Below are 23,284 nucleotides of genomic sequence, written 5' to 3' on the forward strand. Positions count from 1 at the left end.
TTGCTGGAGGGCACGAGTTCAAACAGGCTCAAACAGAGTCAGGTCTCCTGTAGGCTACTGGGCCGGGTCTGACGAACATGGCAACCTGAGTGCTTTTGATTATTTTTTTGTTGTTACGACTAGTATCTTTAGACATTAGATGGCGGTGTTCTGCTTATTCTCCATATTCAACGTTTAACTTGAGGTTTCACATGTGACCTGTGTTTGTTTTTCCCATCCACCACCCCATCCCTGTGCAGAGTTTTGGTCTTTTGATTGATTGAGGAATGTGGATGGGTTATCCAATTTACCAATAAAAAATAACAGCCTAGTGAGCCAACTAACATGGAGTACTGCCACATATCTATGGGCACACTACATATCTATCTATGCATGTCAACTGATAACACCCATGGCTGAAAATGTCTGAACCAGGTGCATCACTGTAGCAGTCATGACTTCAGCTGCTAGATAGTAAAATAACATCTTTACTATGAAATTAAATATACCTTGATTCAAGCAGTGGTTTCAATACCACAATGCACAAATAGGTCTGCTAAATAATGTGGTAGCATCTTATCATATATTATATTATCATCTTTAAGCGTTCACCCTTTAAAAATCCAAAGTGGTGTAAAGTTCCCCGAAGGTGTCATTTCTGCTTTGAATTCTATATATCTGTTTGCTATATATGAAAATACAAACTTTAAACCTCCTGTTTGTTATTTTCAACACTTTGAAAATGTTTTGACTGACATAGCCTGTGTATCTTTTACAAGCACATTGCTTAGTTTTGTACAGAGAGCACATAACACAGATTTGACACGCTGAAGAAGTCCTTTTTGCTTTTAAAATGTGAAAGTTCTCACACTATCTGCATTCCAGTTTTAAAACCTCAAACACTGAGCAGAAGATATTCCTCTGTTGGAAAGCACCATTCAAATGTGTCTTGCTGGTGGATTAGTCCAAATTTAAACATCTCAGTTCAGAGACATCAAACCATTAAATGAAACCTGCAAAGTAAACTGGGATTTTACATCAAGACAGGGCATCCAATTTGTTATGCTGTTGAAAATAGTTCATATTTTCATATTTTATTTTTTTACTGTAAAAGGAAGCAAGATGTTATTTCACAAATAACATGTAAAATCAGTTTCAATGACCTTTGTACATTTTTTGACAACCAGTGTTTGCCGAGCTGTAATGAATCTGCTGCATATCTATCTTGTAATCGCATGTCACCTTCATGTCTGAATTTAAATGAGAGCAGTTTTCCCCTTCAGCGGCTGTGTAGCACAGCTAGCTCTTGCAGGTTTACATTTCTGCTCCACTATTTCGGATGTTTGCATCATACCTTTTGTGTGATATGGAAGTGATTAGTTTGAAGAAATGTAGAGTTTAACAGAAAGTTTAGAGTCCAAACTGCTGTCAAGTCCTTTTCAGATTTCAGATCCTGTTTCTGCTCATTACAACTGAAAAACAAATGAAGTCAAACTTGCAACATAATGAAGTGTTGTAGCTCAGAAATAAAATCTGTATGCAGCAATAGTAGTCGTTTTTAGCGATGGGCTGATTGAAATGTTGACCTTGGTGAGGATTGTGGTGCAGCTCCAGAATAAACTGGATGACCTGTCTGGTTTGTGGACATTTGGAACTCATTATGAGTCTTGCTGAGCTCTCGGTGTTTCCTGTAGGTGGTTCATCTCGACAAGGAGGAGGAAATGCAGAAGCTTCCTCTTCAGCCTCCTTATTACGACATGGCGCCCTCTGAGTCGACCCCCTTCACTGATAAGCCGGTGAGTAGTGATGCCATGAGCTGGTTCAAAGGAGCTTCACTATGAAGGGGTCAAACACAGCCGCCGCCTGCGGCCAGTAGTAATTGCTCGTGAAAGGGCGAACTTTCGATGCCATTATTCTTGGAGGTACTTGAGAATTGATTTACAAATGAAATGCAGTGCTGTGATGCTTCCTGAATGTCACTGAGGATCTTTAATGTAGCTGTGTCCGTCTTTGCTTGGGTGGTGTTGCTGACCAGTAAATCCAGTGGGTGCTTTGACTAAGCTCCTTATGTCCTCTTTTATATCAGCACCACTCACCTTATATCTAAACCTGGGCCAGCCACCATCATCTCTCTCTGTCTCTCTCTCTTTCACTGTGTGCGTGTGTGTGCGTGTGTGTGTGCGTGTGTATGTGTGTGTGTGTGTGTGTGTGTGTGTGTGTGTGTGTGTGTGTGTGTGTGTGTGTGTGTGTGTGTGTTTGTGGACTGTTTCACGTTCTGACCCCAACACTCATTACCCGCTCTGGCCTCTGCTTCACCTCCCCTCCACTTCGTCTAATCCCTCGTAATTACTTGTGTGTTTGCATGGCAACCCTGTGCAGATAAATTGCAGTGTGATGCTCTACAGTACATCATCGCCTCTGAGTGTTAACTGTTGACTATGAAGTGCTCGCCTTGTTGTATCATGCCTCTGCTAACTGTTGTGAGCCTCCCTCAGTGGCACAGATGTTGGAATGTTTTTTGGGAGCTGTATTTGATGTGGCTGGTGTCTCAGCATTGTTAAAGAAAATACAATTATTTTGGACTTTTAGACAATGTGTTTGCATGTGTAAGCCTGTGTGTTGTGTTGTGTGTGCTAGCAAAAAAGCTTTCAACTGTGAACGCTTACTGTAGCAGCCATATCATTCAGTATATAATAGAAATAAACCTGCTGTTGGTGTAGATGAGAAAGTGCAACTTTCAGAGAGCTGAAGTACAGATACTGATGACAATAACACGTGGGTGTTAATCTGGACTGCAGCCTTTGAAAGCAACACATTGTTCCTCTGCATACACTGTAAAACTTCTTGATATTGATCTTTTATTATTATTAATTTTAGTCAGGCAGTGTAGTTAGATACATTTGTCAGTTTAAAGTCAAATTTCTTTCAATTTTCAAAATAACACATTTAACACCATTTCAGAGGTTAATATCACATGACCAAAACCTTACATGTTTCCCTTATAGTCAACAAATCCCATAAAAAGAAAACACCAATGAATTTATCCTACTATGTGTGTCCTGCATGGACATTTCACCCCCCATCTACCAGTCCCTGTATGAGTGTTTTCTGCTCCGCCGAGCAGTGGGGAGTGCTCTGTGCACGGGTGTGTCAGTAAGGAAGTCTTTTTACTATTTTCACGTTATAGAATTGAATCAATGTTTTCCTTAATAATGTATTATTTTACCAATCTGCAATCCATCCCCTGTTAATCAGAATGTTAATTATGAGCCCACCCACCCAATAGGTGGATTAACCACGGTGCCTGTGAACATAACTGCAATATGTGCATCACTTTATCCAAAACCTGATACACCTTATTTCTCTGAGTCATAACTCATAGGGCTTCATAGTTACTATTAAAACATACATACTGTGCCACACTGTCGAACTGGTGACATATTAATTTATTTCCATGAACATAATTTTGTCAGTCCCACTTACACCGTAGGCCATGCATACTCAGACCACCAAATGTGTATTCATCCTCCACTGAAAATAGTCCCCAACAAATTTCAGTTTCTATATGATTCCCATGCTTTTTATTTTCTTGGAATCAGACAAATCATCTGAGCTTGTATTTTGTTTGCTCTGGCACTCACATTTAGCCCCCATACCATTCAGACAGATTTTCAGCGTGCCAGATTCCGGGAAAACCAATCGCAATCTTTTGTCTCATGTGTGGGCAGTTTGTGCCCGGGCCGCCATTTTTTTCAGGCTGCCATTTTCAAAACTGACCAAGCAGCGCCTCAACTTCCATGTATTACTCAGGGCTACGTATCATTGCTCTGATTAATTGTATGTCACATTCCGTTGATCTGATTGGTTTTAAGTCTAACTAATTGCGTCCAGCGGCATTTTGCCTTGCATCATTGATAATCCTCCTTTGAAATTAAAAATGAACAGCTTCCAGACTAATACACATCTGTGAAGTCTGGCAATGCCAGGTTACTGCTTTCAGTAACATTAGTTATAAACTACACTGTTTTCATTTGCTTTAAAGATTTATGTCTTCACTAGGAATCAATGATCTTATAGCTGAGAGCAACAAACAGGGGAGGGGAGTCAGAGAGTGTTGAGAGATAGACAAATGCAATGTTTGTTTGGGCTTTTCATCGGATTTGTTGACAATAAGAAAAATAAAGACTATCACCAGCTTTGTCCTTTAATGTGATCACTTGTTTTTTTCAACGGCTTACATTAGAACCTTTGATCAGAGGAATGAACTAGTTAAGTTAAGTTGCAACTGGTTGTTTCATATTTATGATGTTTCATATTTCTCTGAAATTCTTATCTGTTGAATTAAAAACTGTGTTAATACTAATTGCTGTCTGCTCTGTTTAAAGAAAGTCACTTTTCTTTAATGTGAAATTGATGCACAAAACTCTGGCTAAACTTGCCTCACTTTGCATTTTCATATATTTCACAAACCAGCGATAACTCAATTACTATCACTCGTTTCCCCTCACAAATTGATTTAGATTTTATGTGTAGTTCTTCAAGGATATTAAACTATCATCTTCAATAGTTTACTCAAAGGAGCAGGATGTTTAATTCTGATAAACGTTGGACACAGGGTAGATTTTTCTTAGATTTATTTCTTATCTCTGATGACATTACAGTTAAATTGAAGTTTAAGGCTGGTCTTAAGATGAACAGGGTATCAGTAAGATTTTCAAAACACTATTTGTTAGAGACATGCATTGACTGCTGAGCGTTGAGTGTTACTAATGATGATTCTCCAGGGGCAAAACACTATCTGCCAATTTTGAATGCGATGTGGCTGTAATTTTCCCCCTGATTGCACTCTGGTCATGACAAATATTCCAGATATTTAAATATCCAGCAAGTTCAAGGTGTGAGTGCTAGGGAAATATGCAATGGTTGAGAGATTGCACAGTAGATTTAAATTATTAACATGAAATTCTGTAAAAGCTTCAATCATTTCTATGGAATTCTTTCTCAGATGGAAATAAGGTAGACTGACCAACCATCATGACATGTTAGGGCAGCTAACATCTCTGCTTTGCATTAAGTTAATCGCACAACTCTATTTGCTCCATTGGTTTCATTAACAGAAGACAGAGACAGCACCATTTGATCCAATCACTGACTTTCTCATGCAGTTGTATTTACTCTCAGAATAGGAAAATACAGCAGATTCTGATGTTTTCACTCCTCAACATGTTGCCGGTTGAAATTGGAGCTTTGTCTGTTATCTTTTGATTCCTGTCATCACTCATCTCTAATTCTAGTTTGTTGGAAATACAAACATCAGTGGGACCTGACTCCCATTTGTCCTCCTCTCTGCTGAAGGAACCACTTTGTTTTGCTTTTCATAAAATCACATGTCAGTCCATCCCCACATCAGCATCCATCTTCAGTCTATTTATTCAGGATAAAAAAAAAAAAACAACCCATTCTCAGTTCTGTGAAGAAATCAAAACATTGTTTGGTTTAATGTCCTGTTACCTCGTTGTCTATTTGTTTTAGTTTTTCAAGCCCCTGTTTTTTTAAACACATTAAAATGTATTTCCTCTGCATAGACTTCTCTTTTCAGTGAATGTTTAAATTAATGATTTTTCAGATTATTATTGACCCAGTGCCGTTGAGTCTCCTTTTTAGAGCAGAAGACAACTATTTGAGAAGTATTTTTGGAATTAGATAAACAGCTCTGAAAGCTGTCATTGTCATTCATTGATTATCCCATTGCTGTAATTTACTCAATCATCCACTTGGCCAATTGCTCATTGAGTCAATCAGTCAGCCAATCAGTCTGTCAATCGTCGGTGTTTGTACACAGTGGTAAGATGCTGGTTAAGTAAAGGTCTGTCTGTGTTTACGTGCATTCTGATATTCCAGTTTTAAAGCAACCTTTCCAAAATCTCAATGAATGTGCTCTTGGGTTATGTAATAAACCTCCATGTACAGCTCAATAACTGTTGTTAAAGCCATAATCAGTGAATTCATGCAATGATCAGGACACATAGATTACTGTCTTTGTAGTTTTTCTGAAAGATTATGTGCATGTGTTGACCATAATCCAAGCATTAGAGTTTCAACACATACCCAATGTGTGTTTAGTTTGTTTAGCTACAGCGATTGGGGTTTCATGCCCATTTCAGGATTTCTGAGAAATGCACATGAGCAACAGAATCCTGAAAAGAAATCTGACATACACACATTGTTACTGAAAAGCATTGTTCTGTTTTACATGCACACTTACATGTAACAACTTGACCCTTTTATTTATGGTCTCATACAGTATTAATTGATGTCTTACTGTTATGGTTTTCAGTGTAACATCTCCATATTTTTGTCTGCTTGTCACATATGTTCCATGTTTTCACGTTTGCCTTCCTCTCTAACATGGCTGATGACATACTCAAAATGTCCCCATGACCATCAGATCTTCAGTTTTTCTCTCTCTCTCTCTCTCTCTCTCTCTCTCTCTCTCTCTCTCTCTCTCTCTCTCTCTCTCTCTCTCTCTCTCTCTCTCGTATGTTTGGCTGCCTCACTCCTCACACACTTTCGCCTCTCTTGTCTCCAGAACTCTGGCCACAAGGACTGTGATGTCCAGTATGCGGAGCTGGATACTGCAGCTTTGGCCTCTACTCCCAGCCCACGAAGCTCTGCTCACACTGGCCCTGGGGACCTTGTCGAGTATGCAACCATCCAGCCTAGCTCACACTAGCGCATGCCATTATAGGCCTTTCCCCTCAGACTTTGGCCTGAAGGTATACAGACTGATGCACTCCTTCCCTTCGTTTAACCCATCTCACATGCACTGACCTCCCTTTATATGCGCCACATGGTTCCCTTGTATACCTTCCTCTTGAGTCTTGGCTGTCTTTTGATTTCCCCCATGTGGCTCTGCAGAGTTTGATTGAGGCGGAGGTATTTTCAGGCTATTATTTCTATGAAATAGCACTTGTGTCAGAGGTGTGCAGTTCTTTGGCACAGTAGAGACACAATGAAGCCTAAATCAAGCTTGCCCATTATTGTGAGTTATGGTCAGCCATAGAAGTGCTAATATTTTCAGAAAAAGTAATTTGAAAGTATGACTCACTGGCAGACATGTAAAAAAAAAAATTCAAACACTTCTCGTTTGTCAGTATTTGTATGCATGAATCCTGAACGTTGAGAAATCTGCAGAGATAGTCTCTGTCATGTATACATTTTGCATTCCCTACTAACTAATCCGATTCAAACATTTTCAGTGGAATTAATGGGCGTTATCAGTTGATATCACTATCAGACCAGTGTGCGTGCCCCGTGTGAAACCATGAGTCAGTAGTGACTTTTTAAAATATGACATAACTATGTAAGTTAACTTTCTTATGTAAAGGCCCTTAACTAATGCCGTGATCATTAGTATTTTAACCCAAACTGCAATCTTTTCATAAAACTAACCATATACGGTAGTTTTGTTGCCTTAACCTTATCAAGTAAAATGAGTTTTCTTTGAATTTATGACGGGACTGCTAGAGCATTAAATAGTGACACTAAGGGTCCTGTCCAAACTGTCCAATGGCTATCGTTACCATGTGAATATATGATTATGGCCTTCTGAACCTACTGGTCCATGTAGTAGGCCCCTTCTAACCCATACATATTGGCTGATAACCACATTCAGTGAAGTTATGACATTTGATACGGGTGCAATAAATTAGGCATTTTAGCTGCATGAACATCTTAGAGGAGTGTGCTTTCCAAGCAATTGCATTTGTAGTTAGGCAGTGCTCCAGGGTGTTTTCATGCTGATTCTTAACAACAATGACAGTTTAAAATATTGAAGGTATCTCATGTAAAATACTTCTCTGAACAGTCACAAACAAATTGTCTTTTTCAAGTGATTATGCCACACTTGACAACCGTGATTGGTAGCAGGGCAAAGCAAGCTCTCATCATCAAGATGTTGCACTGATAGCTCATCTGAACCCCACAGGAGAGACATCCTTGCATCATGCACAAATACAGTCCTCTGCACCACTTGACATCCTTATTATAGACATACAGCAAAGTAGGGTGTAATAGGGTACAAATTGCCTGACTGACAAGACTGGACTAGACTGGTCGGACTGATTTCTATGGAAATTTCCAAGGCAGGTAATTCTCTAAGCAATTCAGAATGCTTTCTTAAAGCAACTGAGACATGCTGAGGCGTACCGCAAAGTGCGTTTTATTGAAACTGTAGCAACAATTCTCTCTCATTTAGAAACAATTTCCTACCAGGGAGTAAATGTAGATATAAAGATGTAAGAGGTGTAAAATACATTATTGTGCATAAATCCTTAGAAAATCTAACTTATAACTGGCATGTGTTGTTTGTATCTTTGAAAATCTGAAACACCATTGTATCCAGAACAGGATGAAGGCAGGCCTTATGAAAAGCTACATGGGAAGCAATCACTTCAGCTGAAGCTACAGTTATTAGACGAACAGTGTAGCAGCATCAGGGAATAGGGTCCCACTGCAAAGCTCCAAGCTGCGTCCCTGTAGTTATGTTAAGAACGCAGTTCTTTTAACCCCACACACAATCTTTTCCTATCCCTAACCTAGAGGTTTTGTTGCCTTAACCCTACCACATGAGGTCAAAACATAAATAACATTTTCCCCCATATTTAAAACAGTGACCAGGAACGTTATGCTTTTGATGCATAGAGCTACCCATTGGGGCGACTGGGAGCCTGACGTGTTTAATGCGCATGGCAGCGCCAATCCTTTTATGCGCGGGGTATCCCAGGAAAATGCCAAGTGAGGCCAAAGGGCCCTGACAAAATGGCAGTAGCGCGTGTGGTATCGTCTGCTGTATTGCAGATGAAAGTCCTCAGGAGTGTCAATGTATTCAAGTTTTTCTGTTCTCATTATGTTTCGTAATGTTACTTCATATCATTTCATTTTACTTTCACAGCAGACTGTTAATGCTATAACTGCTGCAGATAGGATTGACCAGTAGTGACACCAAGGTTAACAATACACCCTTAATATTAACTATAACTCATAATTCATATTTATTTATTATAAGTTCGGTTATGTAATTTTAAGCAACATATAGCATGTAACATATAACTGTATTGAGTTGAAATTATATCATTGCTAGCAAGCGCAACATATTTTGTGGGAGAAAAAGGGCTGCTAACGTTACTTTATCTAACGTTATAAGATGCGGTTATATCAAAATATTAAGGTTGTATTTTTTACCTTTTTTACCACATGCTCTCTCCAAGCTGGGGAACCAAGGGAACAAAGGGAACGGGCCTGAGCCTGGAGGTCTGCAGCTAGACCCTTCTCACATCAGGAGCGTTAACAGTCTAAATACACCAACTCATTGCACAGTAGATGATTTCATGTATGTTAACATGCCACTACTGTAGCAATGACCTCGTGTTTGCCTGAACCATAGCACAGATTTGTATATTTCCAACAATAATTTCTATTTTTACTAAATTTGTATTTTTAGTGTTAGAGTCTGGACTCATTATATCTGTAGATTGTGTAGAAAAGTTTTTTAATTGAATTGAATTGATTTATTTAGGCTTCCATAGGATTTAATAGAACTACTCTAAATTGTAAATAATGAATAGACAAACAAAGTGTAGAGCAATGGTCTAAACTGCCCTGGTCCTGATATAACCTTTACTACAACATGCAAATTAGCGTGTTTAAATAGTTTTGCATACATGGTTTTAATAGAAAACCATCCGAGACTTATCTTTGGTATTAAAGCTTAAAGCAGCATGCATGAGGGAAGAAGCTCCACAAAGTCTTCTGAAAATATCCATGGTAACACATAATGTATTCTGGCTTTGGGTCTTTAAAATAATTATTACAATATCTTAATTTTTCCTGAAACAAGGATAAAGAAGACATTATCTTTAGTTGAGTAATGCATAGCCTTATTTTAAAATATAGTTGTGTTTTAGGACATCATTGAAATAGATTTTAAAACCTTTTATTAAGAGTATTAAATATTTTTTGGGGGGATTGAATCGTAATTTCATTCAACAAGTATGAAAAGGCATTTGCTTATCAAAGGATGTGTAAATCTTATTTAAAAAAATAATTTAAAAAACTTCAATATGTGCATGCTGTGAACACATTTTCACCCCAAGACAGAACACAATTTAATATGAAAACATGTTCATCATCTGATCACACAGTTCTGAGACAAATTAACGGATATTAACTCAATTCGTATGTCAGCTTTCACAAAGTGTTCAGTCAGCTGCTCTGTGATTGTTGGTTTAATACTGTAGCAGCACAAGAGAGAATTGCCTGTTTCTAATACGATATTAACCTTCGTCTTAACTGGCTCAGTCATGGGGTTAGACCATTCAATATAATCTTGATTTGCTTAGCCACAGACTGAATTACTAGTTCATATCTAGGCTGACAAAATCTTAATTTTATTATTTGATAAGAAGCTTTTAAGTTCACCTTTGGTCAGTGACTTGAAAATAATCAGTAACATAAATCAGCCAGATTCCATTTTCTACCACTTATTTGCTTTGGTAGAGTACATTATCAAATATGAAAACTTATTTGAACTATACTTCTCCAAAGTTATGCTATCTACTAAACATATTGGTGCTTAAAAGTGATGTCAAGGTGAGCAAGATTTAATTTAGATTAACCATCCGTTTTAAATGTATGCATTTAAGAAGATATTTCTTTTTGTCCTACATTTGTACAAAGTTGGAAATAAACCCCAAAGTTTTTAAGTAGAGAAGGTTTGGCCTGACAGAAAGTGAAAGAGTGGCAGGACTGTACTAGAATCCCCTTTGGTTGCTGTACTTCAATTTTGGACCTTAACTGACATTTTGACAATTTTAGGGAAAGCCACAGCTAGCCTACTATTGCATCAACGATAAAACAGCTTCTCCAGATCACACAAAGCATATCCTTCTGTTTGCTGTTTGAGTAATTGTTGTATCTTCATAGAGTGGTTTTGTAGCTGCTGTCTTTTCTGTTCTTGCTGTGTAAGCAGCTGGGATAGCTGAATGGACATTCTGAAGCATGTCTTGTCTCATGTTTGATTCATGATGGTTGTTGTTGACTGTTGTTACTGAAGACAGATGTAAGGTAGTGAGGTAGTAAAATCAAAGTGAAGTCAAACGTCTCATTTTGGGTATACTTTTCTCTTTTCAAAGTCACACCCTTTTTATTTCCTGTTGCCGTTTTTGTTTGTTAGGTAGAAACAGACTAGAACACAAGATGCTGTCTTCTTTTAGATGTTTTTGAGAACGCAGAGATGTGAACATATGAGGAAAAGCAGCAAAAGCAAGCAGGCTGAGGTGTCCATTTATTTGCATAACATTATGCTCTGCTCCTCAATAGAAATAAATGGGAATAAATTAATAATATCACTGGATGAAAATAGGATTGTATCATAACCGAAATTAAGATTGAGGTTTAATTATAAGTTTACTATTTGACATATATTTTGATAAGATTAAATTGTCATTATCAATAAAATCACTACCATGGTGATATGAACCTACTCAACCTCCTAGTTGGCTCAGTAGGCCATTATCATTTTCTGTTAACCCTGATCACCCATCCACATCACTCAACTGCTTGACCGGGGTATTAAAAGACAGAAAAACACAGGACTTTTGCCCTGGGGCTGGTGTACATTGTGTGAAACCAATGGTCAACTGTGGCTTTTTTTTTATTACGTAGACTACATAACTTTCTTACGTAACATTCCTTATGTGACAGTCTAAACTAACGTCACAAACATTAGTATTTAAACCCAAACCACAGTCTTTCGTAAACTTAACTAAGTAAGGATAATTTTGTGTGAATTCACAACGGGACTGCCATTAAAAAGTGATGCCAAGGAGTCCATGGTGTCAATGGTGATCGGTGGTGCCTTATTCTATACAACATTCTTATAAAAGTATAAAGTGTGGATTTTTCATCGACAAAAAAGATCTATCATCAGTAAACAATACAGGTTTCTCTATAGAAATAAATATGTTTTATTAAGATAAGATTAACCTTTATTGGGCACCAGGACACAGTCTCAGTTCACAACATTCTGTCAAGGGAGAGCAACATTTCTGCCCCAGACATTACTGAAATCCTCGGTGTCGGCAGATTTAGCATTTGTTTCTGTCTTAAACAAGAGGAAATATTAGAGTGAACGCTGAAGATTCAACGGTCAATGTTTTCATTCAACGTCTGTCGTCACTTAAGCTTATATTCAGTTTCAGTGCTTGAACCAGGCAGTGACCACAGGTCAATGTGTAAGAGCCCTCTAGTGAAACACGTTTATCTGAACAGGGGACTCAGTCACTATTTTGTTTTAAATAATGTCCACTTCTTACATTAATTTAAACATCCAGAGGGAAAGGGCAGTCTTCTCTCTGTTTCCATAATTTTGTGATTTAGGCTGAAAAAATGTGTATAATTTTACAAGACACTTTGATTATTTTAGCTCAAACAATTATTTGTCCTTTTCCATATCCATGAATTTATGTCTTTAGATATGCCATTATTCTCAGTCATTGACATTCTTGGCGTGCTGCCCAGAGTCTGATGTTGAAACAGTGGAAATACTTAGAAATAGAAAATGACAGCTTGACTTCTGCTGTAGATCACCCTAAGGTGAAATATTCTACAGTCATAAAACATTTCTATTGATTAAAATAAGTTATAGGTCAAAGTTGGAACACAGCCATACAGAGGCATCCAATTTAAACAAAGATCTTGAATTATAGCAGATTTTAAAATTATTTTTGTGTAAGAAGCCAAAAACACTACAAACCGGCTGAACTTTTCAAATAGTTACAGACAATAGTAATGAGTAGTAGTAATTTATGACCAGAAACATGGCTGGAGAAGTCTAAAGGCCCAAAGTGAAGCATTTGAAAAAAGTCCAACTCGAATGCCCTCAGTAGTAGAATAAACAAAAAAGCTGAAGCGCAAAATGTTTTTTTAATCTGATAGCAGGCTAGTTTTTATGAGTTTTCTTTATTATCCAAAACACTTGGTGAGCCGTTCTCTTATAAATGTAAACCAGAGTGTGGGTGTGCTGATAGAAATTTGTGATTCTCTGCAGCTCATACTGCACTGTGGTGCCTCCCCGAAATGTATTTGACCTTTTCTACTGTACTTCTGTGATGGAAGTAACCTACTGGATAATCCTGAACACCTGCTGCGCTGCACATTGTATATATGCAAGTTTGATACATAAATAGCAGGCGCTCATCCTTATTTAATGATAAAAGAGGCACATAGATCAGATTTGATGTATTAATTATCATCAAGTAAAAGGATACGAAAACATTTTTGCTGAAAAGTCAGTTTCTTTGTAGGATCTATCTACTGTGTGTGTGTGTGTGTGTGTGTGTGTGTGTGTGTGTGTGTGTGTGTGTGTATTAATTTCTGTCAGTAAAAATTGATGTTTCTCCAAAATGTCAACCTCCCTAGAATACAGGCAAAAAACAACATACACCCCCCCCCCCCCCCTCCAAAAAAAAACAAAAACAAAAACTGGCTACTGTCTCCAGCTTTATATACAGACACATACTCTCTGAAAGAAAACAAATAATCATCACAAACTGTCAAACTATTTTTCATTGTTTATTGGGTGGTGGTTTATTGAAGCATTTCTGACAGGTTGGGTTGACTCTTCAAAAATTAAACTATAGCCCTAACATGGACTTTTATCTGAAACAGTTTGCTGACGATTCAGGTCTGAAAACTGCTCCTCAGACTGTTGGTTTTAATTATGCTTGATATCGCCAAGGTCTTCTTAGCAAGCAATGGAATGAAAAAGCTGATAAAGAAGAACATTTTCTTCAGCTGCTTGAGCAGTCCTTGATACCGACCTGAAGCAAATTGGCTTTCCAGACGATTCTATCTCCAGCATGTGTGTCAGGAGAGGTTTACTTGCATGTCTTCTGCTGTGAAAACACCAAATCACCTTCACACACGATCACCGCTCACCCTTTTGTCTTCCTGAGATCCACTTATCTTACCATCCCTTACAATGTCATTTTAAATTATAATCTTGTGTTTTGAGCATGGTTTAATTCTTTGTATCTCTCACAGTACATGTTGTTAATGTCCCTGCAAGGGCAATTCATTTAAATGAAGATAGATTTTCAGTTGAGACAAATAATCTAAGCTTTATTTTTAAGCTAGAACACACATATTGGGCTTTTATAAGATTAACTTTGATTTGTTTATGGCCAGCTCATTAAAATTTCTTGTTTTATTCCCCATTTGTTTAATCAATTTTTAAGCTATGACAGCTATATTATGTAAATTAAATGTTCACATTTCTTTACTTTGTTTAACACATGCAAGAATTTCTAGGCAGATCTAAGTCTGTTTGTGGTTTTGTTGCTCTGCCGAAACATTTTCAGAGTTGGGATCATCGTTTTCGTAGATGTAGAGATGCTTGAGGAATATTCGTAAGTTCCATTTTCACTCTCATCCATGTTTTGTTTTTTCTTTTTGCATGTCTGCTCATTATTACTGTGGTTTCATAGTTGTAAGTCGTGTTCCATCATCACCTCTTTCCTTTGAAAACATATTCAAGGAATTCCTTAAAAGGAAATGCTGAGATTGGAGCTGTTTAGGTCTTTGTGGCCACACACAAACAATGCAATTTAAAAAAAGCATTTTTATTTTATTATATCTGTTGTTATTATCATTATTATTATTATTATTATTATTATTATTTAATGATGATAATAATACTACTATTTATATTACTACTAGTATTATTATTACAACTACAACTATTATTATTATTATTATTATTATATTATTAATACACTTAAAAATTGTTATTGTCATTATTAGTATTAGTAGTAGAAGCAGTAGTAGTAGTAATATCATTATTAGATAATAATAAAAAACTAAAATTATTTATTATTATTATTATTATTATTATTATTATTATTATCATCATCATGTTGTCCCGTCCTGCCCTTTTTCACATATTTGCATTTTCTATAAAAACAAAACTGCTGGGGGTAAAAATTGATGTATTATTTATTTTCCTGCAAATATTTTAATTTTGGAAAGATCTTAGATTTTGATCGTTTGGTAGACCCTGAAAATATCTTGAAATAACCCTAATGTCCCTTATTCAAAGCAACCAATGTGTGTTCTTAATACGCCAGAATCTTAGCCAATCCAAGCCAACATTAACACATAAACCAGTTTAAGGCTGAAAGCACTATATTCATGTCTGTGCAGATTGAGATCAGTGAGCTGAGTCTGCAATCAAGATAAATAAAAAAATATATATATATATATCCTCTATTTTTTGGTGATTTGCTGTAATATCACTTCTGTTGGAATGAGCAGGGAACATTCTGGATAGAGTTGTTAATACAAATGTAATAGCAAAATACAATTGTGGTGTTGGAAACTTGATTCTCTGCCTGACCATCATTTTAATTGAGTGAAGGCATTTTGTCAGTAAATATTCATTAAGTCAAATCTAACCAGTACATGTCACAAGAGGGATGTTTGATTGTCTTTTAATTCAGTGGATGTGCTGTCACAAAGCACAACATAGCCTTGTATTCTTCATCCATAGCCAGTACCTTGGGTAAAAATGTGCACAGCTCTTACTGAAGGATGCAAAATAAATATATGAACTTCAGCACTTTTCTACAGACTACTCTAACTCAGAACTCCAAGTCTCAGGTCTGTAAATAGATTACAAATTTACAAAAGGGCATCAGCATGGAGGCCACATGAGGACACAGCTCCATTAAAGATCTTAAAACCATTCTAAACTTTCAAGTACCAATAGGAGCCCTGTGTTTTGAATTATAATATATACACAATAAATGTTTCAAAGTACAAGGCACATTAACAGCAGAATAATGGTTGCAATTGTTTTGGATAATTTTGATAGGGACAGGAAAGACAAGTATATTTTACAGTCTGCTTTTAAAGAGCTTCTTACAAATCCGTCCTGATATTTTAGGTCAATTCAATAATTACAGGGAAGCATTACCTTATGAAGTCATGTACATTTCAAAAGCTTGAAGGGGCACTGCAGCTGTTTCACCTCATGAGGATATTTATTCATCCTGTAAAAACAGTTGCTGATGTCTTCTGTGACTCTGCAGGGAGTTTTAAGGATTGGTTATTTTGGAGTGGGCTTGGGACTTAAGGTCTTTGCGCAAAATAAGTACAACCTCACAATGGCCCTCATTTATCAATCTTGCGTGAAAACGGGCCAGATCTGAGCGCAGAATTGGTCATAGGAAAGGACCCAAGTGTGATTTATGAAACATTCGTATCTGACCAATCTCAGCGTACGAATGAGCGGGCCTTGATAAATGCGGCGGCTGTTTCGGAGGCTTCGCCCACTGAGGTCAAACATGGAGAGGAGAAACGCTGGGAAGAAAAGACACTTTTCCGACACACAGATCGGCATCCTGACATCCGAGATGGAGCAAAATAAATATGTGCTTTTTGGCAGTCTTAAGAGTGGAATAAAAGGGGCCCATAAAAACGCTGTATGGAAAAGAATAACGGAGGCAGTCAACCCGAAGCAGTGCTCCACTGTGACCCGTGTGCGTGTGTGCACACTGCTGAACCTTCGCTCCTGCTTTGTAGCGGGGTTTGCAAGCGGGGTTATTAGGTATTCCGTTACACCTTTATCACCTAGAAGAACCATACCAAGATGATACCTTGTTTGATTTAATGCAATTTATCAAGGGTAGTCTCTTAACGAGGAGATGACTTTGGCTCTGCAGTGCGCTTTCCTTTTCATTCATTCATCTTCAACCGTTTGTCCTTGTCGGGGTCGCGGGGGGCTGGAGCCGAGCTGTTTTGAAATATAAAATAATCGTGTGTCCCCCCCTGGCCACCTGGCCGCCACGTTTAAAAGCGATAGCTTGGCATCACAAATCACCTGTACATTTATCGAGTGGTAGTTTTGGCGATTGATGAATGCGTAATCATTCATGGATGGTGCCTTCAGACGCACATGAGTACAATCAATTGCTCCAACCACAATTTTTATTTTTTTTTATTCATTGTAAGAATCCGTTTTTATCTGTTCTTAATATGTGACTGCTTATGCTTAATGACATCTGAGGTTTGTTCATTATTTTCAGTCAGATTTTTCTGTGCTGCACCGCAAATACACAGGCTGAAATTTGATCGTCGCTCCCGCTCACGTCCAAATTGATAAATGCCAGGAAATGGTCGTACGCACGTTTTTCTGCCATACTTTCGTTTGATAAATGAGGGCAAAAGGAACAGAGGGGTTTTTGACCACTGTTAGCCACCATCAATGCACACGTCATCATCCAAAATGTTAATATAGGTATTAAGATCAATTTACAAGTGAATATCACACTTCAGAGACTCGAGCTTCACCAGGAAAAATAGATCCGACACGACAGTCAGGGCATTTCTAGGGGGTGGCCTGGGGTTGCCACCCAAGTCAAAGACCTGCGGACCTACCATATATTGGTATCATAGGAAACTAGATAATCTAAAGAATTCATTGGTACTAACCATGTCATGCTAGCTTTTTGGCAAGGGTGATAAATAATACTCCAAATTAGGCTGAATGTTGGCAAGGACTTTTGACACTTAGGATATCTGAATAAAAAATGGATTCTATGTGTACCCATGAGTCTCCCCAGTACAGGCATGCCCACTTCATGATAGTCCTAGACAGTTTGGGATTCAGTTTGGGATTGTGGATTCAGTGAGCCAACTGTATTCATGTGTGATGTTGTTAGTCCCTACAGTAGCCATTTTTGTAGTGAGACCATTTATTTTTTTTAAACTTGAGCTTGATGTATAACATTACCTGTTGTGACCTCTAGGATAATCACCAAATGAAGACCTAAGGCAGTAACCAAACATCTTAACTCTAGATTTACAATTGAGCGCACACTAAAAGACAAATAGTAAGGGGGCCTGCCAATGGCCTGTTGGAACGTTATGGGTTAATGTTATTCCGACGTTCCAGCGATGTGTCACCCCTACATAAGTCAGTGCCCCACTTGGGCCACCCCAGTCAAAAAAGTCTAGATTTGGTTTGGTTGCTCCAAACGTGGGCACGGTGGGCTGCCTAGAATGGCAGTAGATTGTGTTCAGGACTCTGTACCAATAAGGCATCCTGAAATAGACCTGGAAACACAACAGCTTCTTTGTCAGCACCTGAATGTCTCTTATCTCCTTATCTCATAGTGCAACATTTTCTTAACAAATACAAATAATCTCTGTGACCCTTCCAATGTCCTGTTTTCACAGTACGAGATGCTGCCATCAGGTAAACGATACAGGGTTCATCACTGCACTGACTAAACAGATTTCAAAAACTCTTATGTCCCCAATCAGCCTTCTTAACAAACAACGTAAATGGGTATAAACATGGGCTGCACCACAAACTTATTTTATGTATTATTCTTATTTTTATGTTAACTTATGCATTTACGTTTTTAACTGCCATCCTGAGTCTATCCATCTATTCTGTAAGTGTAACTGAGCTCCATGGGCACTTTACATCCTTGTGCCAATTGGGCCCCCCTGTGTCATGTTGTCAATGCTTCCTATTCATTATGTAATATGTTCTCTGATATAGCCTTGTTGATGTATGTTTATCACTGGGTTATGCTCTGATGAGTCCAAGACAAATTTCCCCATGGGGAAATTAAAGTTTATTATGTACTATTCTATTCTACATTAATAAAACTCACCTAACTTAGTGTGCAAGGTTTCTGTGCATAACGATCAAAAAAAACAAAAAAAACACAAGAAAATACAGACTCAGTAGTCAAATAGCTCTATAATGATCAGAAAGCCTGTTTTTAAAAACTTGGGGTATAGGGTTTGATAGATGTAGGCATTTGCCAGTCAATTAGTGTCAAATGAAAGATGCCATTGAGTTGCATTATGGGAATTGTATGATCAAGAGTTTTGGGAGTTTGATCCATATTATTGGGGAAATACATTGTCATCATCGTAGGCATGTAAGTGTGACCAAACTAAATGCAATCATTTTAATCTGACCAAATAATTTGATGCATGATAAGAGACACAAGCCCCAAACCAAACACCTCCTCTATTTTCTGTATCTCTATCCAATCCCTCTAGCCACTGAAGACACACATTACCAAAACTCCAGCTGTCTTTAATCGGTTTTCACCGATATCTGTATCTGCACCATTCTGATTCATAAAAACAGATTCCTTAGTGTAAACAGTTAGTGGCTGGTTATGCACATATGGCATATTTAAGAACACATACTATGGCCCTGTGACGAATGGAACCCAATGTTCCTACTGTAAACATAAAAGTAAAAATGTTAATACAGATGGTAGCACAAGAAAAGATACAAAAATATAATTCTAAAAACTCAAAGCAGTATAAAAGCATGAATATAGTAGATATTAGTTTATCCAAGCCTTTTGGCATAATGGTTGTTCAGTGGAGTGGAATATGCATAAATATTTATTAAAATTACGTTTAAATTCGATAAAATTAAAAATTTTTTTTATTGTTAATCAGTAGGAAAAAATACTGCTGAAGTGGGACTTTGCCAAAGAGTGTTTCTAATGTCTGGTTAGTAAACCTCACTGTGCTGAATTAAAGACTAAAGTTCTGACGTGATGACGCTCCACTTTGGATTCAGCCAGCCTTCCTCACATAAACCCTGTGACCCTGCAGTGTTGTCTTCTTTCTTCTTCTTTTGTCCTTTCCTCACAGGACTCTGGGATGCGTCCAGAAGAGCTGTTGAACCCGGCTGAATACATGAGCTATCAACGCGTCTGTAACATGGAACACTTCCCCGAGTCTCAGCCCACTGCAGCCTACCCTCCTGTTACTTTCTTGCCTCAGCAATCCTACACGCAGCAACCAGCCAATGAGCCCACATACTCCAACACGAGCTTCCCCGCCCCTGGCCCTCGAGCTCCTTTCCCGTTCCCCAAGGAGCAATCCGTGTGACATGCCACATAACTCTTAGCTCTGCAAGAGGCAACATGATAGAGCCACAAACGCTTCATGGAAAACAAAGCTCTGCTGAACGGATGTGCATCCATTCCCACTTTGCTTTCGTTTGTTTTATAAGCTTAAACACGTGTGGGCTTGCCCCCTGCCATGATGAAAATAATTAGTGGCCCTGCCTCCCCTGTGTTTTGTGCACTGCTTGTTCCACCGCGGCTGTCTGTAGGACTCCACTCACCTTGTGATCTTAACATAGCTGTCACCAACTACCCTCTCCCTTCACCCTTCACCCCTCACGATGCCCACTCATCCTGTTTGTTTTTGATTGCTTCCTCACCTTTGAGTATTTTGCTTTTTCTTGCCAACACCTAAACCCTGTACAGAATATGCCATTGTATCACTCAAGATGTTTTATTTTATTTTATTTTGTTTTACATTTCCCACAGTGGTAGTGACCTTTTATAGCAATGTGCTTCTTTTGTTTGTTTTCTGATGGTCTGTCAATCATATGCTTGCTTCTTTGAAACTCATATACTGTACTGTATGTTTGATCGGGTGTGTTCTGATGAAAAAAATAATGAATGCCATTTGATTTGTGAAGCTAATTATCAATTTATAATGACATGGACTACCCCTTTAATGAAAGTTAGTGACAATGTTGTTATGTGAAGATGTGAATTGGCAGTCTCTCAACTGAATCCGTCATTACTTTTCATAATAGCTTTGCTGTTATGGAGTTTGACTGGATATTTCGGACTATTAACAGCGAATGTTATCCTCATTAGCTATGAAGAAAAACAAAGGGCTTGAGATCCAACAGTATCTACTTTCTGCTATTACTCCATGTATTATTATCCACCCATCCAGGTTATTATAATTATTATCATTCAACAGTAGTTGCCAAAGACATAGTTACATTCACCTTTTGTCCATTTGCTTTCATACCTGCATTTACATTAAAACTACTTTAATGGGAAATAAACATAGTTCATTGGCAATGTTCTACACTTTCCAAGTTTACATCATCACTTGCCATATGCTGTTTTTTTCCATATCTGTAAGTGAAAACTTGAGTTCCTCATGGAGGCTAGTTTGAGGTCCACTGCGTTGTAAGTCCTTTGTGTTTGTGCGGAGTTATCAACCAACAAGCGTTGTCTTTTAGGTACAATAGGTGAAGACAATCACATTTGGGTTGTCCTGGGAAAAAAAAAAAAAAAAATACAGTAGTTCTACTCAAACGTAAAGGGAAAACTTTTTTTCAAGGACAGCCCATACATTTAACATATTTAAATATCTTATTGAATATGATTTGTACTAATATAGCCTAAATAGTTTCAGATCAGTCTAAGAAACACTGAAGAGAAAAGCTTGCTACTGTATTTTTTTATAGAATGCTTGGTTATATACGATAGCCCTCCACTTCCATTTTACACTGTGACTGTTCATTTCAAACCATACATAACCTAATGTGCTTGACAAGCCAATAAGGATACTGCCTCCTACACACAAGCCCTCTAGACACAGCAAATTTGCATAGACTGGAAGTTCACATTTTTTGCCATGTCAGATGTATGTTGGGGGGGAAAAATACCTGTGTTTGTGCTCAATGTGATAAAAAATCCTTGAGGTGTTGAAGGTAATTTAATGTTTACTCTTAATGGTGGTTAATGGGATAGAGTAAAACTTGTGAGACTTTCTCCTTTGCTCACCTTGTTGTCTTGCAATGGCTTAATATGTGTTCTAGCATTTAGTTTAAGCAGTGGTCTCCGGTTCCTACCACTGAAGGAGTTTGATATTGCTGTACCTGCCATTGAAAAAAAACACTGAAACACTACTTTGACTTTTTGTGACACATTTACTATTCATGAGATCCATTCTTTTCATTATTATTATTATTGTTATTATTATTATTATTATGCGTAAGTGCTACTATTTGCTGAATAGTATGCTGAAAATGGCATTTATGTATTCATTTTCATTCATGTCAAATCCTTATGTTTTTAGTCACATTGAATTATTTTTGAATGTTCTGAAGATAATTGCCATGTTTGTCTCTACCCTTGTTGTTTTGTGTTTTGTAACATTTACTTTTTATTTTTTTAAACATATACATATATACTGTATAGACCTACAGCACACATTTATTTTGTCATTTAGTGTATATTTGTGGAAGGATAATACCTGAATAATTATAAGGGTTTTGAGTTATTTTTGTTGCTAAAATAATGAAAATATGTGGAACAATTTAACCATTTTTTTATTTGGAGTAATGTTTGATGTAAATATTAACAATGTATCTGATGTCTGAACAAAACAAAAAACAAGTCATGCAGTTTAACATTAAACTTCACAAACTACCCATGTTAGTTGTTGTAATTCTATCGTCAACACAATGTTGCATGTCTCTCACATTGTTTAAAACTTCATTAGTTTCTTTTTGACCATTTAGAGGCAAACTATCACCGTCTAAAGTTGATATGGCTAATATGTAGCAAACAATTGCCTACACATCCAGCAGTCATTAGCATTATGTTATATTATGTACATTATCACTGTCACAAGTTCTGAAGTACATTACCGACTGTGCACTGCAAACAGTTGCTGAGTTTTGTTCTCACTGAAAGGGTTTAACTTTTCACACAATCTGTTATTCGGTGGAATGTCCCTTTCTGCGTTACCTGGTCAGGAAAGCTGAAGTTCTGTCTCTCAGCTTTGGACCTCTTTTTGCAGGGATTTGATGAGCACATGAACCTTCCATTCATCATTGAGGTCTGACCTGCGTTCGTCAGCCCAGTGCTTCTGGTATGAGCAGCAGAAGCACTGGGTACAGTATAGCAGGCATCCATTTGTATCACTGTAAATTCCTAAAAGGAATTCAGACTGCAGATCTGTATTTCACATTTGTCATACAGGTGTCATTTGCCTTGCGATAGACTGGTGTCATATCCAGGGTGTACCCCGCCTCACGCCCAATGTCAGCTGGGATCGGCTCCAGCCGTCGCGACCCCGTCAGGAACAAGTGGTTGAAGATGATGGATGGAATGATGGCATACAGGTGACTCCTACGTCTGACAATTTCTTTACAGGAGTTAGGCTCAGCAGCTTTGACATAAGTGTGCTGTTTACAATGTTTTTTTCCTCCAAAACGGTTCTAAAGCAATTTTACTGCTGCATCATAATTGCCAGTCATAGTAAATCCTGCCACAACTCTGGCTGCTGCCACAGTCAGATATGACTTCAGGTAGGTGAACTGTTAAATGTTCCTCCTTGGTCCACAGTACTGAGAGCATTCCACGGAGTTAATCAGTTTGTT

The 23,284-nt window shown here is 37.8% G+C and overlaps 1 protein-coding gene across 1 annotated transcript in view; it reads left to right on the plus strand.

Moving 5' to 3' along the window:
- Positions 1–19,971, plus strand: part of nectin1b (nectin cell adhesion molecule 1b) — a gene marked incomplete at its 3' end in the record, with an annotated part of 164,324 nt that extends 144,353 nt beyond the window's left edge. Inside the window, exons 9-10 of the mRNA XM_083913856.1 lie at positions 1,674–1,775; positions 19,732–19,971. Of these exons, the coding sequence (XP_083769982.1) occupies positions 1,674–1,775; positions 19,732–19,971 (342 nt within the window). The remainder of the gene's footprint in view (positions 1–1,673; positions 1,776–19,731) is intronic.
- Positions 19,972–23,284: the final 3,313 nt, after the last annotated feature.

Source organism: Echiichthys vipera (assembly GCF_963691815.1).
Source record: "Echiichthys vipera genome assembly, chromosome: 5".
Taxonomy (NCBI): Eukaryota; Metazoa; Chordata; class Actinopteri; order Perciformes; family Trachinidae; genus Echiichthys; species Echiichthys vipera.